This window comes from Pseudorca crassidens, chromosome 14, assembly GCF_039906515.1.
Source record: "Pseudorca crassidens isolate mPseCra1 chromosome 14, mPseCra1.hap1, whole genome shotgun sequence".
In the NCBI taxonomy this organism is placed as follows: domain Eukaryota; kingdom Metazoa; phylum Chordata; class Mammalia; order Artiodactyla; family Delphinidae; genus Pseudorca; species Pseudorca crassidens.
In genome coordinates this window covers 73,068,783-73,084,875 of record NC_090309.1, presented here as the reverse complement: position 1 = coordinate 73,084,875, position 16,093 = coordinate 73,068,783, and the positions used below count along the sequence as shown (strand labels likewise).

General features: G+C 57.4%; 1 protein-coding gene across 5 annotated transcripts in view; it reads right to left on the bottom strand.

Annotated features, from left to right (window-relative positions):
* The window catches only part of ADCY3 (adenylate cyclase 3), a 98,858-nt gene that overhangs the window by 24,447 nt on the left and 58,318 nt on the right, over positions 1–16,093 (bottom strand). For 4 of the 5 annotated variants that reach the window (XM_067703546.1, XM_067703547.1, XM_067703549.1 and 1 more), the window contains exons 4-15: positions 14,101–14,231; positions 13,609–13,720; positions 13,323–13,450; positions 11,871–12,029; positions 10,923–11,100; positions 6,927–7,046; positions 5,159–5,301; positions 4,838–5,017; positions 3,467–3,554; positions 2,522–2,638; positions 455–714; positions 95–160 (exon numbers count right to left, since the gene is read on the bottom strand). In XM_067703546.1, the coding sequence (XP_067559647.1) occupies positions 95–160; positions 455–714; positions 2,522–2,638; positions 3,467–3,554; positions 4,838–5,017; positions 5,159–5,301; positions 6,927–7,046; positions 10,923–11,100; positions 11,871–12,029; positions 13,323–13,450; positions 13,609–13,720; positions 14,101–14,231 (1,682 nt within the window). The remainder of the gene's footprint in view (positions 1–94; positions 161–454; positions 715–2,521; positions 2,639–3,466; positions 3,555–4,837; positions 5,018–5,158; positions 5,302–6,926; positions 7,047–10,922; positions 11,101–11,870; positions 12,030–13,322; positions 13,451–13,608; positions 13,721–14,100; positions 14,232–16,093) is intronic. The other variant, XM_067703548.1, reaches the window with a different exon arrangement.

Here is a 16,093-nt window from a genome sequence, read left to right as displayed (position 1 = left end):
GATGAGACCATGGGGCTTTGGCCTGTTGTATTCCCTACCTCTAGAAGAAAGGGGCCAAAAACACAGACCAGGACGGGAAAGTGGTCACCCTTACCTGTCAGTGCCATTGAGCCCAGGGCTGGAAAGTACCTGCATCTTCTCTAAGGCCACCATCGGAAAGCTGTTGGGACAGATAATAGCACACTCAGGCCCCATCGGGTACAAGAGACTGGTGCCCAGCCAAACACTGAGGTGACCCAGGTCTTCAACTCCTCAAGAAGGGGAAGGATGTGTCCTGGGATCACAGCCAACCAGTGGCCCGTCTGTGAGAAACCACAAACCCTGATTCCCATACAAGCCGTGGATGAGCCCTAGAGACAGACGGCCAGCTCAGTGCAGACCCATGACCTTGAAACGGGGCCTGGGGGGTGGGAGGAAGGAGACTATGCAGATCCCCAAACAGGCTTCATCTTACTCGTGTTCCTGGAAGCGTCTGCGGTCGTATTCATCAAAGATGGGGCGCCAGGCGTAGATGTTGATGACGGCCACAGCTCCTGCGATGAGCAGCATGAGCGTCAGCTTGACCATGTGGCTGACCTGCACCAGCATGATGGTGGCGATCAGGGACAGCACAGCGACGTAGTTGTAATACTTGGGGTTCTCCACGCAGCCGTCCTCTATCTGCACCCTTGAGGTGCCGTTGGTGGGTCCCATGTAGTACTGGAGACAGCTAAGCTGGAGGCCAGGACCGTAGGGGAGAGCACGGGGTGCAAGGGGACAGCAGAAACTGGTCAGAGAAGGCGGGGCTGTGGCAGCTGCCACTTCCCACGGTTCCCTCAGAAACACCGAGAAAGAAGAAAAATTGACCAGGGCACAGTAATACAAAAGGCAGTTAATTCCTGCTAAGAGCTTTACCATCATCTCCTCTGAGGGTCATGAAAATTCTGTGAGTATTTTAGTGCTGCCACCATCAGAGGGAAAATTCGGAGAGGCCGCCCTTGCCCCAAGTGATGCAATTAGCAAGCAGCAAAGCCAGAACCAGGAGTCCGCTCGTTAGGTTTCAAACCCAACGTGCACTTGCCCACAGCACTCTGTTGCTTCCGGAGGGGCCGTGAGCCAGCCAGGCTGCCCCTCAGAGCTTCACTGCGACGGCAGCCAGTCTCCACTCAAGCCCTTCATTTCTGGAGTCTGGTCGCCGGTCCCACTGCTGGGCAGACGTGGTCAATGGAAAGTGCATCCATAAACCGAATCGAACCTACTTTTCTTCACGTTCACCCACTGGTGCTTGTCTGGCTTTGGGGAGGCTCTCAGCATGTGAGTCTAGCACGTGCAAAGTTTCACACCTCCCTAGTTTTTCTCCCCTCCACAGGACTTCCAGATGTCCTGCCAGTGTCCGTGACCCTGTCAAACAGTGGCCCCCAGACCTCGGCACCAGGCTCCAGGGGGGTGTCCTGACATGCAAGGGGCCCAGGCCTTTTCTTCCCTGCTCTGTGGCCACCAGCAACCCCTGGGCGTGTCAGGTTCTGGAGCTCCTAACTCCATTCCTGCTGGACTTCGGATCAATCGGCCCTAGGGCTTCTCACGTACACTGCTACCAGAATAAGTCTCCATGCTGACTTTCCTCCCATGCTTCAATTGTTAAAAATAAAGCAAATAATATAACATTATATTTGCAAAAAGCAGGACTCTAAGAGACTGTATCTAGTACAGTACTACCAACACTGGAGGGAGCTGGGAGGCCTGACCAGAGAGCACCAGTGACAGCTCCAAGTGCCCAGTGCTCAGTGAACTGGCTGGTGGCTTCCCACTGCCATCCCTTCTCCCCAAGCCTCTGCTGCCCCCTCACGGGACCCATGTGAACTGAGGACAACAGAGCAGAGGATTTCGTCTACCGCTAGCCATCTGGGCTCAGTGAAACTGCCGTCCCAGTGACCCACCTCTGCAAGGTGTGGCCTTGTTCAAATGGATGAAGGCCAAACAGGAGCGCTCCTCTGGTGGAGCCGGTTTACCTCCCTCGTCCTGATGGATGCCTGATGCTAGCCACACTGTAGGGAATACTTAAGATACACAGAAAGCTTAGGAGTATTGGGGCCCCTGAACAGTGAGACATGGAGAGAGAAAACACAGGACGGGGATTTAGAACTGCTTCAATTCTCCACTCTGTTACTTACTGGCTGTGTGACCTAAAACAAGTGAGTTAACCTCTCTGAGCATCATTTTTTTCACATGAAACTACAGATGATACCGACCTCTCGGGATTGTTACAGAGATTAAATGAGACAACATATGTAAACCACCCAGACGGGAGCTGGTGCCTGGCGCTGGGCTCCTGGACCCGGGGAGAGTGAGGAACTGGGGAAGACAAGGCAGCCTCAGAGGCATCCCGGGGAGAAGACCCCGCCGTTTGGCCAGGATGATCATTTAGGAACCTAAGTGCCACTCCAAAGCTGTGTCTACTGGGGGTGGGGAAATGGGCTGGCAACTGCTCACGCAGGCTAATCCAGAGAGTGGGCGTCCCTTCAACAGCACAGCAGGGGCTCACCATGTCCACGACGTTTGCCATGACCAGAATGAAGATGGCCAGCATGGCCCAGGTGTTCCTGGCCCAGCGCGTCCGGTCGATCCAAGTCGAGAAGGCCACGATCTTCTTAGGAAAGGCCTAGAAGGATGGAATTTCCAGGCCCTTGTGTCCTGACGGCCTTCCCCCCGTAAGCACGACTGCTAACCACTCTGCTTGCTCCCATACTTCCCAGGAACCTGGAGAGTAGTGCCGCGTGTGTGCGTCAACCAAAACCTGGCCGCGGCAGAACCGAGAAGGCGCGCGGATCCCGGCTCTGTCTGCCCGTCCTGCTGGATGTGCAGGTGACACACCACGGCTGCCAGATATCAGAGCCCCTCCCAGGGCTGCGCGGCGACCGGCCTGAGCCTGTGGGCCGCACCACCAGCAGCAGTCCACTCACTGTCGCTGGGCGGCAAAGCCACGTTGGGGGAGAATTTTCAGGGCCGGCCGTCTTTGCCTGGCTACGTACTCCTGCTTTCCCTGGGTCAGTGCACCTAAATCCCCCAAGTTACTCACAAGCCACCTGCCAAATTAATGTTCCTAAAATGCTGCTTTTCCCTTTTTTTTCTGATCAAAAACTCTGCCTGACACCCAGTGCTTATAGGAGAAAGTCTCAATCCCTGTGTGTGGCTTTCAGGGTCTTTCACAACTGGAGCCATTCCACCTTCTAGCTGGGCCTCCACTGCTTTTCTACACAGGTTCCCATTTACGTAGACTCTGGCTCGCTCCGGGGCCTGGCCCAAAGTGGGTGCAGAGCCGATAATGAAGACGTGTGTAATGAACGGATGGATGAGTGCCTGAGCCAGCCCAACGGAAGTCCTCTACTTGTCAGGATCTGACAGGACACAACTCCATCAATACGCACTTTCACGGGGAGCGATGCTCACTTCCAGACAGCTCTGAGCCAAAAGGAAAAGGGCTTCTTACCCGAGGAAAGATGGCAGCCAGCGAGCAGACGGTCAGGGTCAGGAGCAGGACCTCGCCAACCACAAAGGTCACATAGTTTGTCATCAGCCTGTGAGAGAGAGAAAACAATCCAGGAGAGGGCCAGAGGGAGTAGTGGGCTGGGTCAGGGGCCAGGACAGTAAAGGAAGGGAGACAGAGGGCAGGCCCCCTAAGCAAGGCACAAGCCTGTACCCGAGAAGTTCCATGTCATACCAGGGAGTTGCTGCCGGCTGTGTGCAGGGCCTGGGGACACGGGACCCTCCCCAGCTGTAACTGTTCTCTGGGACATTTCTTAAAGAAGGACAGACTCACAGATGCCCTGGGCAGAGCCCAGTAAAACCGGGGAAGGGATTCTTAGGAACAAGCATTCTGCCGTGTCGCAATGATGAAAGGGGAGAGCACAGAACAGAGCCGCTCACTGCCGAGGGCTGCTGAGGGTTTCAGCGATCACCGCTGTATCCCTAGACCTTAGCCCCAGGCACAAAGCAGACAGCAAATATTTGTGAAGTGAATGAATGAATTTGGTCCTCACAATAGTTCTGAGTTAGCGAGGGCAGGTTTTATTATCTTCAGACCATCATCATCGTCATCTTTCACTTTACAGATGAGTAAACTGATACTCCAGGAACCCTTAGTGATGCACCCAAGGTCATAGAAGAAATAAGTGAGCGAGCCGAGTCCAGAACCTAGGACCATGTGACAAGTCCAAGGCTCTTTAGGTTCCCCAAACTGTGATCAGAAGAGGGCTCCACACCCCCTCCTTTCTGGTGGGGAATCCCTGAGCTGGAGGGAGCTGCTGATCGGCCACGGGGAGGAAGGGAGGGAGGGAGGGGGCAGCCATCCTTCAGCTGGGCTTCAGCAGACGGGGCAAGGATTCCAGAACACCCTGCCTTGCCCCAGAGGACCTGCTGCTGTGAGAGAGACCAGTCTGCACCCAGAGCCTGAAATCTGTCTTTTATAACACGAGCCAAGAAAGGGAGCCGATGAGCCTTGGTGACCAAGATTGAGGAGCGTCCCCGTCCTGTCTCCTTGTCCCAGAGCCACTCAGACCCACCCAGCCAAGGTCTCCAACCCCCCGGACCCTTCCTCCCTCAGCCTTCTCAACCCTGGTGTGACCCCCCACTTTGATGCGAGTGCTATTCTAGGACCCAGGAGCAGAGAGAAGGAAGGGGGTCCAGGGTGCAGTCCCAGCATTCCCGGGGGCTGCTCCGGGGGATGGGGGGCAAGGAACAGAGCCTGCGCCCCTGCGTCAGGCTCCAGCTGAGGCCCACACCCCGCAGGCCTCTGGCCTAGGAAGCTCGTCACCTTCCACCCTCCCCTGGCTGTCAGGGGCCTGCCCTGCCCCTCCCTCACCAGGGGTCGATGAGAATCTCAACCAGGGCGGTGCAGAGCAGGACGACACAGGAACAGCTGAAGGCGGCCCCACTCTGCTTCTCCTTCTCCACCGAGTAGCGGGTTTCCATCTCGCGGTCCATGAACCGCATGGACAGGAAGAAGGTGTTTCTCTTCTTCACTCTGCAGTGCAAACAAGCCCTATGAGATGCAAACATCACATCTGTCTCTGCCCGCCAGGAAGGGGCCGTATTTACGATGACTGACTTCCTGGACCCCACGCTGGGGCCAGACAAGGCATGTGCCAAGGGCAAGGGGCCAGCTGCCTGAGGGGCCACTTACACCTGGGCGGACTCCCGCTCCAGCAGGGCCTCGTTGAGCAGCTGGTTGAGCTCGTGCTCGTCCTCAGAGGCGTCCACCACGCGATCGGCCAGGTCCTGAAGCCGCAGCCTCCGGCGAGGGTTAGGGAACGAGGGGTTGTCAGCCTGCAAGGCAGTGTGGCAGCGTTGGGGGGCAGGCGGGATGGAGGGGGGAGAAGTTGACGAAAGACAGGGTGGTGTTGGGGGGAAGGGGAACTAAAGGGATCACACGAGCACCAGCCCCTTGAGTCTCAAGATCATTTCTCGGGAAAAGTCTTCCCTGTGCTGTCACGTGGCTCCGTGCTGCTTGGGTGTGAACCCAAAAGCCACAGTCCTTCCTGGTTTCCCTGGGACTCCAGGTCCCAGGCCCTGGGGCCCCTAACAGAAGCTCTGCAGTGATCGCCCACTAATGGCGGCGTGGGGAGCAGCCACCGGGCGCCCGAGTGGGAGACCTGGAGTTTGAGGCTGCTGCTGGGTCAGCGGGGTCCTGGCACCTCCTGCTACGAGGATGGGGGTGTCACACAGCCATACCCTTTGGCATCCTTGGGGACGTAGAAGACCCCCCACCCTACGCTTAAGGGCGCTCTTAAAGGAGCTCAGATCCGGCTCATTTGGGGGAGGAAGACCTGAGGGGGAAAGCTACGGAGAGAAAATAACATCCTTATTGCTAGTGGGGTGGTAGGACTGGGGTACCCGCTACCATTTTTATTCCTGGTCACGAAGGAAAAGCCTCCGCTCCAAACACACGAATCCAGACTATGGTTACACAGCCATCAGCCCAAATAACAACCGGGAACGGGCTGGTCAGCGCTGTCTGCACGGGTCTAAGCGTGTGTCTGGAAGCCGGAATCCAGATACCCTGGGCTTAAGCTCAGGCGTGCTGCTGGTTGAGTCTGACCCCGTGTAATCCATGTCCCCCCGGCCCCAATTTTCTTCTCTGTAACATGATGTGGACGTTCCGTTCCAGCACCAGGAACCTCTGTCCCTGAAGCGTGTCGGGAGCAGCGCAACACTGGCTAATTGTGAGGAAAGAAAACCTCCGGCTGCTAAGCCTCTGCGTCCTTCTTGTTAGTGAGTTACACTGAGTCTGTATTAACACTTTCCATCAAGAAACTCACAATAGGGAAGTTACCGAGTGCTGTGGTGCTCATGGAAAACCCAGTTCATCTTCAGCCCTCGGGTTACCCTTGTCTTCCAGCACGTGATCTACAGGCACGGGGCAGTTCTGTCTCCCCTGCAGCGAGACTCGCGGTGTGGCCGACCAGCTCACGGCAGCCTCCGCGAGGCCGAGACCCGTCTCAGCACTGGCCTCTGTCCGTGGATAGACTCAGGAAGCTCTTTAGTAGTGGATGGATCCTGGACGCTCTCCCAAGGTGCACCCCATCCTCAGGGGGCATCCTGTTCATTCCTTTGGGAAACCCCTCATCTGTGCACAGGACTTGTGGGGTTTGGACCTAGCCAGAGAGGTGAGCCCAGCCCTCTAGTGTCACTTCTGAAACAGCTCTGGATCCTAGAGAAATTTCCGTGGGGGTCCTCACTGCCCTCAGATCTCTAGGATTCTGGGACATGGGAGCCAGACAAGGCCTCGGAAGTGAGCACCTCTTCTGACCTCAGCCACCTCCACCCCATGTAACTGACGAGGAGACAGTGAGGCCAGGGGGCGGGGCGGTGACCAGCCCAAGGTTACACAGCCACCGAAGACAGAGGCCAGGCTAGGGGCCAGGCCATCCCGGGCCTCGCCCCGCACGTACCTGGGCATCCGGCTCCTCGGACGTGGAGCCGCTGGTGTGGATGCTCCCGTTGGGCTCCTTGGTCTCAATGAGGGCAGGGGAGCCGGGCTTTGAGGAAGGTGGCGCTCCGTTCAGCAGAGCCTGCAGCAGAAGGGAGTGGCCGTCAGGAGCCCCCAGGCACTGCCAGATGCCCACCCAGCGTGGGGTTGGGCTACTCTCAGTCTGGAATCTTCCCACCAGAGTTCAGAGACCTTGTAACCTTAGAAATCTCACGATTCAGTTCCTTCTCTAGACCATCAATTTTAAAACGCTGTAATTTTCTAGTATCCATTTCTAGTATTACAACTTTTCTAAGCAGAGAAAGACCCTATTGTTCCAACTCCTATTTTTAAAACAGTAACTCAGTGACACAGTGATTCACAGAGATCTTTTCTGGGGTCGAGCCCTGTCAAATGCCTTCCAAAAGTCTGAATAAATTCCATAAACCAATTTCCCCAATGATCATTTAATTTACTCTGTCAAGGAAAAATACTGCTCTATACAGGAAAGCAGCTCATTCATTCATTTACCAAGTATTTACTGGGTACCTACTGTGTGACAGGAACTGTTGTAACTCCTGGGGACACAGAATGTTCTAACCTCAGAGCCCACCTTCTAGTGAGGACGGCCGGACATCAGCGAAGTAAAGCAGTAAATGATTACAGAAGGTCAGAGAGCAGTGATCTGGAGAGGTGTAGGCAAGGGACACAGGGATTGCTGGGGAGTGACGGTAAGGGGAGTGGGGGAGGTGTCACCATGAAGATGACATTTCCATGAAGACCCGGAGCACATCACGCGGCTCTCAAGGACGGGTTCCAGCAGGCGGAAGCCCGGAGAGGGCTGGAGGCCCGGAGTGTCTGAGCAGCAGCCAGGAGGGCGGCGCTGCCCAAGGCCAGTGAGTGAAAGGGGCGGGGCGGTGAGGACCTGCTGGATGGGGTTCCTGACCTCAGGGGACTTTGGCTCTTCCTCTGAGATGGGGACTGAAGGAGGGTGTGGAGCGGGCAGTGCGGGGTGGGGGGGGGTGGTATGTGTGTGTGACATGATTTCACCTAACACCCCAGCAGGATCACTCTGGCTGCTGTGTGGAGACGTGGGGGGGGGCAGAGCAGGGCGACAGACTGGGAGACCACTGCGCTGACCCAGGCATGAGATGGCTCGGACGAGACGGCGGTTGCCAGGGTGTGAGGAGAGTGGGGCGAGAGCTATAGCTTGCAGGGAGGGGCTCATGGATTGTAGAGGGGGGTCAGGATGTCTCCAAAGGTTTGGGGCTGAGCAGTGAAAAGAACAGAGTTGCCACTGATTGAGACGGGGAAGACTGAGGAAGAGCGGGTTTTAGGGTAGAGAGATCAGGAGCTCAGCTTTGGACTGTTATATACACAGATGGAGATGCACACGTGGCTGCAAGTTTAGTGCAGGGATGCCGGTTGGGGCTGAGATCTCAATTTGGGAGTTGTCGGAGATGGCATTTAAAACAACTGAATGAGGGCTTCCCTGGTGGTGCAGTGGTTGAGAGTCCGCCTGCCGATGCAGGGCACACGGGTTCGTGCCCCAGTCTGGGAAGATCCCACATGCCGCGGAGCGGCTGGGCCCGTGAGCCATGGCCGCTGAGCCTGCACGTCCGGAGCCTGTGTTCCACAACGGGAGAGGCCACAACAGTGAGAGGCCCGCGTACCGCAAAAAAATAAAACAAACAAACAAAAAACAACTGAATGAGACTAACAGCAAGGTCAGTATAGATGGGAGGTGTCTTTTTAACACTTTGGAAAGGATCCACTGTGACAATTCCCCTCACACTCTCCTCCTTCTCACTTTGTTCAGCTAAACCCCGGGGAGAGGCTTCTGCAGATGGAATCGTATTTGCTCCTATGAGGCCCAGGGAAGCCGCCGTCACCACTTTCCCTACTGCTTCCCATTATCACTCACACATCATTCACGCGTTTATCTCTGCCCTTGACTACTTCTGACTGACTGCTGAGCAGGTTTGGTGATTTGCTGACATGGCCTTCTCAGAGCACATCTTGAGTTGGAGACATCTTAATTACTGAGCTAATCACATGGGCTTATGATAATGGCGTTAAGTTGTTCACTTAACTCACACTGGGGGCTGACAGTTGCTGCAGCGCCTTATAGGGAAGACGACTGGTATAATCTACAGCAGCTCAACTTCTAAGCTCCCCGAGACAGATGCGTCACAGTGCTGGGCACGAAGCGGATGCTTGATACACAGCTGATGAGCACAGTAGGACAGAAGGTTCAGCTCTCTAACAAACAAAAAGCGTCTACAAACCAGAGGCGGAAAAAGCCTTCAAAGCTTTTGAATATGCAATTCACAGAAGAAAATCACCAGACTGACAACCATGTTACAAGTGTCCAGTCTTACTAATAACTAAAGAAACGCGATTCAAACAATAAGATACTGTGGGTTCATCTTTCAACTGAACGAAGAAAAAAAGTGAGGAAAGAGTCAGCACAGGCACAGGCAGGGTGGCAGGAGGTAAGTAGCAGGCACATGGGTTAAACTTTCAACGTACAGAACCTTTAACCCAGCTTTTCCACTTTGCGACATCTATGTTTTTTAGGTAGGGGCACTAAGAAACAGTTAAAAGTCAACTTTACAACACACTAAAAACCCGGATTGCCCCAAAACGTCAGGAAAATTAGTTTTGAAGGGAACAGCGCCCACGTTTCCATGAGAAATGGGCCCCCTCATTTGTCTGATGGAGGATTTACGAAGAAGTCTAACTCCCGTTCATTGGAAGCTGTCGCCTGTGCTCCTGTCCTGTGTGGCAGCACCCAGGCCACGGGGCTCAACGGCCCACAGCCCGGCCCCACTCCTACTCACCCAGAGCCTCTGTGCTAGTATTTTAAGCTACACGTCCACGAACTCCACTTTTCTCTAATTGGAAAACTGAATAATGACTCCTGCACACCAGCTTCGTAAAGACACTGCTGCCAGGGCCCCATCCGTAACCCTCCCGGGGGTGTCAGGTGCCAAGAACAACTCCTGAGTCAAATGACGCACCATGCAAGGGTTGATTAAATAAAATGAGAAAATGCAAGATCAGAACGAACAGGAATGCGTGTGGTTGTCACAAAGATACGTTTGACTGCTGCCCTATGACTTCAAGGTGGTCACCGGTACAACCAAATTTGTGGGTAATTTTTTTAAAGGAACAGCATTTTTAAATGTACTAAAAACGTTTTTTGCCAGAAATGGTAAATGTTCTGTCACTTCACAAAGGTAGCTGATTTCTCAAATTGTTGTTGATCACCATCTTGTAGAACAGCTTAGAAGATGCACTGTTCATTTGTTCCAGTGAACATACTGAAGTTGTGCATGTAGCACTCTTTTTTTAAAGAATAAATTTATTTATTTATTTTTGGCTGCGTTGGGTCTTCGTTGCTCCACACAGGCTTTCTCTAGTTGTGGCGAGCGGGGGCTACTCTTCGTTGCGGTACGCGGGCTTCTTGTTGTGGTGGCTTCTCTTGTTGCAGAGCGCGGGCTCTAGGTGCGCGGACTTCAGTAGTTGTGGCCCGCGGGCTCAGTAGTTGTGGCTCGCAGGCTTAGTTGCTCCGCGGTGTATGGGATCTTCCCGGACCAGGGCTCGAACCCATGTCCCCTGCACTGGCAGGCGGATTCTTAACCACTGCGCCACCAGGGAAGTCCCCTAGCACTCTTAAAATATGAGGACTCGATAATTTTGCGACCAGGTCAAGTCTCATTTCATGGGGCTCCACTTTCCGCCGTGGCATTTCCTAATTCTCTGCAGGACAGCTCCCTACTTTCCTGAGTTCTTTAGAGCATTCACTGTAGCTCAGACTTCACACCGGGCACGAAACACTCACCTCGTACTACCCTTTGCTCCAACACTCAGCAGCTAGCGGGACCTCTCACAGTCCTGCCAACTCTTCTACAGTCTCACCTCCAATCCCTGCCTTTCCCTCCCCGCCGGCCCAGGGGGTGGGTGGAGGACTCACCGAGCCGCTGAGGCCATTTTGGGCAGCTGTCCTCTTCACCTCTGGCTTGGACGCAATGATGAGGTAGGTTTCGATGCCCTTCTCATCCAGGTAATCACAGCGGCTGCCCCCATCGCCTGGCTCCACGTCGAACTCGCCTTTCAGGCAGTCCATGGTGCTCTGGGAGATGTGCACACGCCTGGGTTCCGGCGAGAGGGGCCCTGAGCACAGGCCCCGTGGCAGCCCCCACCCTACCCCCGGGGACAGAGGCGGAGCGGTTGACGGGCAAGTCCTGGCGCTAAGTGGCTGTGTAGGCAGCCCGGCACCTCCCCTTCTCTGAGCCTCAGCTTCAATCCATGAGACAGTTTGTCCTCAGGCTGCTGAGGGTATCAAATGAGATGAGGGATTTGAAGTCTGCTCTGAACACTAAGGTCGGAAGGCCTGGTTATCATCCACCTGGTGTGATTCTCCGCTGCAACACCTGCTGTCAGGGGGTAATAGCCCGTTTCTGGGGAGTCACCACCAGGGAGAGAACTGTCACTGCCTCCGAGAGAAGCCCCCTGACCCAGGCAGGGAGGGTTTCACCGCATCCTTGGTCCACCCTGAGGGTGGAGCCTGCCCCACCTGACTGGCCGAGTCTGTAAAGAACTCAGGAAAGATGTGCAGGTGCCTTAGAGCCTGTTAAGAGACTCTCGCTGTAACAGTGCCCTTCGGGGTGACCTGCGCACGGAAGGAGTCCAGCCCTGACCTCAGAGCCCCGAGGCCCCGCAGAGGGTAAATGGGGCAGGAGGACAGACTCCTGCAGAGCCCCGGGCAGGAAAGGCCCAGGAGGCAGGCGCTGGAAGAAGAACACTGCTCCTGGGTGCGAAGGGCTGCTTCCTCGAGGCCCCCTATCCCTCGTCTGGGCCACAACCCTGAGATGGATGGGACGGTCCCCTCCCCTGGCCCCGGGAAGGAACACGCGCTCACCCGGGGATGCCACCGGCCTCCATCTTGTTGGCCACGGTGACATCTGTGGACCACACGTCGTACTGCCAGCGCTTCTGGCCCAGGACACCCCCCAGCACGGTGCCTGTGTGCACCCCGACTCGCATGTCCACCCCAGTCTTCGTCTTCTCCCGTACATACCTGCCAGGTACACACAGAAAGGAGGAGGGGTCAGGCCTGCCCACAGCCAGGTGGCCAGCCCCCTCCCCAGCCCCCCAGTGGGAGGCATTCTGCACAGCCTTCCTCCCCTCCAGGCTACAGGGCCTACAGGCTGCCCCCACTGCTTTCTGCCCACATCTGAGCCACCCACAGCTGGGGCTACAGCAGGCAGTGGCCAAGGCCAGACTCAGCAACCACAGGCCAGTGTGACTCGGGGTGGGGATGGAGGGGCAGGAAACAGCAGAGACCCTCTGCCCCTGGGGGACCTCTAGCTGTCCTCTCCCAGCCATCCGTTTACTCATTTGTGCAGCTGACCTGCACTGAGCGCCTACTGTGGGCCAGGCCCTGCACTACGTGCTGTGTGTGCAGAGGGGAAGAGCTCCTTGCTTGAGATCTCCAGGAGGAGACAAACACGAATTTCAGCACTTTGCCCAACAGTGATGGGAGTAGAGGTAAGAGTCTCTAAATCCTGAACTATGGCCCCAGGGGAAAGGCAGCATCTGCTTCTTTCCAGCCAATCCTAGAGGGGCTTTACCCTGGAAGACAGTAAAAATGCAAAACCACCCCCTTGGAGACGGTGGGGAAGCACACGCCCAACTCCTGGACTCAGCAAGGGGCCTGTGGGGGCTGATACCACCCAGGGCCCACCAGAGGCCTTGAGTCCACAGCAGGGAGCAACACCCCCCCCCCAGGGACCTCCAAGCCCACAGGCGCAGTGACAGCAGTGGGGAAGAGCCAGGGAGGCAGAGTTCACCACCCTAGAGGCTCACAGTGGTGCAGGCAGGAGCCTTGGCCGGAGCTCAGAAGCCAGGGTTCCAGTCCCATCTCTGCTGCCCAAACACCTCGTGACCTCAACAGTCACTTTACTGCTGTACTCGGGCTTCCTGATCCAAGAGATGGGCATGGAGATCTCTGAGCCTATCTGTCCTGGGGGGTCATGATGAGAAAACACGGAGAGAAGAGATGGGGGGGGACACTTGGGAGGAAAAGAAAGCAAATGGAAGGTGGCAGAATTTCATGATGACTGCACCTTCCAGCAGAAAAAACTAGCGTGGACTAAAGCTAGAAAGGATCCCTTGGAGGCTGCAGTTTCCCTCAGCGGTGAGGAAGGTAAGCCTAGCCCGACTTCCCAGAGCCTGGGACTGACCATGCCGCACCCGCCTCATCCCCTGACGAGCCCGGCTCGGGGCCTCGGGACGCACAGGGCCCACCGAGACAGAGCAGCGCGGCAGGCGTGCTGGTGCCGGAGCCGGGACCCACGCTCCCCCCACTTACGAGATGGCCTCCACCATGGCGAGCCCCATGAGGATGGAGCAGACGGCGTGGTCCTCCCGGTAGTCAGGCAGCCCACAGATGCAGTAGTAACAGTCGCCCAGAATCTTAATCCGCAGCTGGTGGTATTTCTGAAAGGGCAGGTCCTGAGTCCCTCCTCGGCAAGGGGGGGTGAGGGGCAAAGAAAGCAGAGGACGGATGGGTGGGCGGAAGTCCTGGGAGCCGGAGGAGGAGGGGAAGGCGCCCCCCACCCCTCCCCGGAGGGCTGGGCGAGGGTCAGGGCACTTACAGCCGCCAGCTTGTCGAAGCGGGCGAAGAGCTCGTTGAGGAGCTTCACGAGCTCCTGGGCGCTGCAGGCTGAAGACAGCTGGGTGAAGCCCACGATGTCGGCAAAGAGGATGCTGCGGAGGGGGAGGCAGGCCCCGGTGGTGAGGACCCAGGCGGCGTGCCGGGCTCCACGCTGCCCACCGCCAGCTCCCGCTCCAGCCCTCAGGCGGCCAGGTCCCCGCTCGAGCCCCGAAGTGGTGAGACCCTGGCACGTGCCGGGCGCACTCAGGGCTCCGGCGTTTAGCTTATCTCGCGGGTGGCGTCTGTACAATGACGGGCCTGGACCACGGGACCCGTCTCGGCCCCAACACCTGGCAGCAAGGCGGCCCCTGCGGGGGCTGAGGCTCACACTGTGGGGTGGCCGTGTTTCCAGGGCCCGGGAAGACTCTCGAACCCCGCAGTGCTCCGCCGACCCCCCCTGGGCGCTCGGAGCCCAGGCCTGCAGCCGGCGCACCTGACATTCTCGTGGCGGTACATGTACATGGTGTTGAACTGCTGCTGGTCCTTCTGGCTCTCGTCCTTCTTCATGTCCTTCAGCATCTCGTCTGCCACGTGCTTGGGCAGGATGGAAAGCATAAGGTTCTCCTGTGGGGGAGGAGACACTGAGTGGGGAGGGCAGGGGCAGGCGCGGACACTCTGAGAAGAAACGCCCTTATCCTGGTGACAGGTGTCAGCCAGGAGCCAGGCGACCCTCCGCAGAGACCTTGCGGTGCACACCCCTCACTGGGAAGCAGCCGGAGGCCCAGGACAGGCCGCCTCCTGCCCTGAGCAGACTCAGCACCGTGACCTGAGCACCTTCAGAGCGCGGACAGAGCTCAGAAACCCGTGAAGAACCCCAGGCTTGGCTCTGTGCCTCCAAGGCACCCCCAATACCACAGGAAGGGTGACAGTGCCTACGTGTGCCCTTGAGGGCAGGGCTTCTGTGTGGCCCACCCCACGGTGCACAGGGCCATCACTCGAGAATCCAGATTCAATGTGACTGGAGACCTACGACGTGCCAGGTACCACGCCAGGCGCCAGGCTACAAAGACGAGTGAGTCCAGGAGGTGCCTTGGAGGGCCCCGTGCAGGGACGCCCTGCAGGCAGATGCTTGGCGGCTCAGAAGCCGTGGGTCAGACCCAGCAGCAGAACAGGAGAGAGGAGACAAGTGACGGCGGGGGTGCTGGAGGGTGGGTCAGAGGAGGGGGAAACGCAGGCAGCGGCAACTTGTCGGGAAGGAACCGCCCTGTGCCCCCGGGAGGGGAGGGAGGTGACGGTGGTGCCCGCTGGAGGACGGTGGGAGAGGCTGAGGGAGAACCTCAGGTGCAGGTCTGCAGGATGGAAACGGCAAGGGAGCAAGAGAACCGCGCTAATGGCGGGGAGGCGACTAAACCGAGGCCCGTGGGATGAGGCAGCGGGAAGTGAGGTCAGCCTGGGAGAAGTGTGGGTGCAGAAGGAGGCAGAGGGGGCTGGGGGAACAAGAGATGTGGCTGGAGGTCGCAGCCTTGGACCCCGGGGTGGAGCAGTTCCGGGTGACCAGGCCCGTGCTGCAGGGTCAGCCGCTGAAAGGGGAGGAGGGGACGGGTGGGGCGCGCGGATCCGGGAGTGCTGTGTCCAGTGACCTAGGGCCAGGAGCTACCTGGGGCAGGAGGGGTGGCCAGAAAACTAAGACCCGTGTCCTCAGCACCTGGGGTCTGACCAGGGGTCAGGGGCCACAGTGAAACTCAGGCTGCAGGTCCCAGGCCTCGGCAGTGATGCCAGCCCAGCGGTACAGGAGCGGGGACACACCTCCGCCACGGGCCTGGACTCAGTGGGCCCTGAGGCCAGAAAACCCAGCTCTACCTGCCTTTCAGACACACCTGCTCTGGGGTAGGAGCCTGAGGTGTAGAGGTCGACTCCTCTCCTCTGGTGGACGTGGCCAAGAGGCCCCCAAGAGTCTGGCGTCGTCCCTGGGCCTCTGTCCCCACTGAGCCAGAGGACTGGGGCCTCAGCTCCCCTGGAGAAGACGGCTCAGCTGTAGGCGTGGCCCCTCCCTCCTCCTCCTAGGAAGGTCTGCAGGCCAGGAGCCCCCACCTGCTCGCCATCACACAGGGAGGTAGGTCCCTGTGCCCTATCTCTGTTCTCACAGGGAGAACCAATCCTCTTTCTTGCGGTGAATACCACTGTAACAAGGTGGCCCCTCTGCTCAGCATGCCTGACGCTGGCTCTAGCCTGAAGCACGGACAGTGGTTATTCCTGTTACCCTCCCATTTCCACAGCAATGTCTCTTCCACTGTTAAGAACCTCGCGGGTGGCACCATTACAGCTCAGGAATGAGAAGCCAAAATGACCCCAGTGCGCCCTGCCTGGCTCCACCCGAGCCCGGGAAGCAGCAACCGAGCCTCTGGGGGCCCTGCAGCCCAAGCAGAGCAGGGGGCAAAGCCGCTGCCCTGGCAAAGCTCTCAGCTTGGGAAGAAGACGAGCCTCCG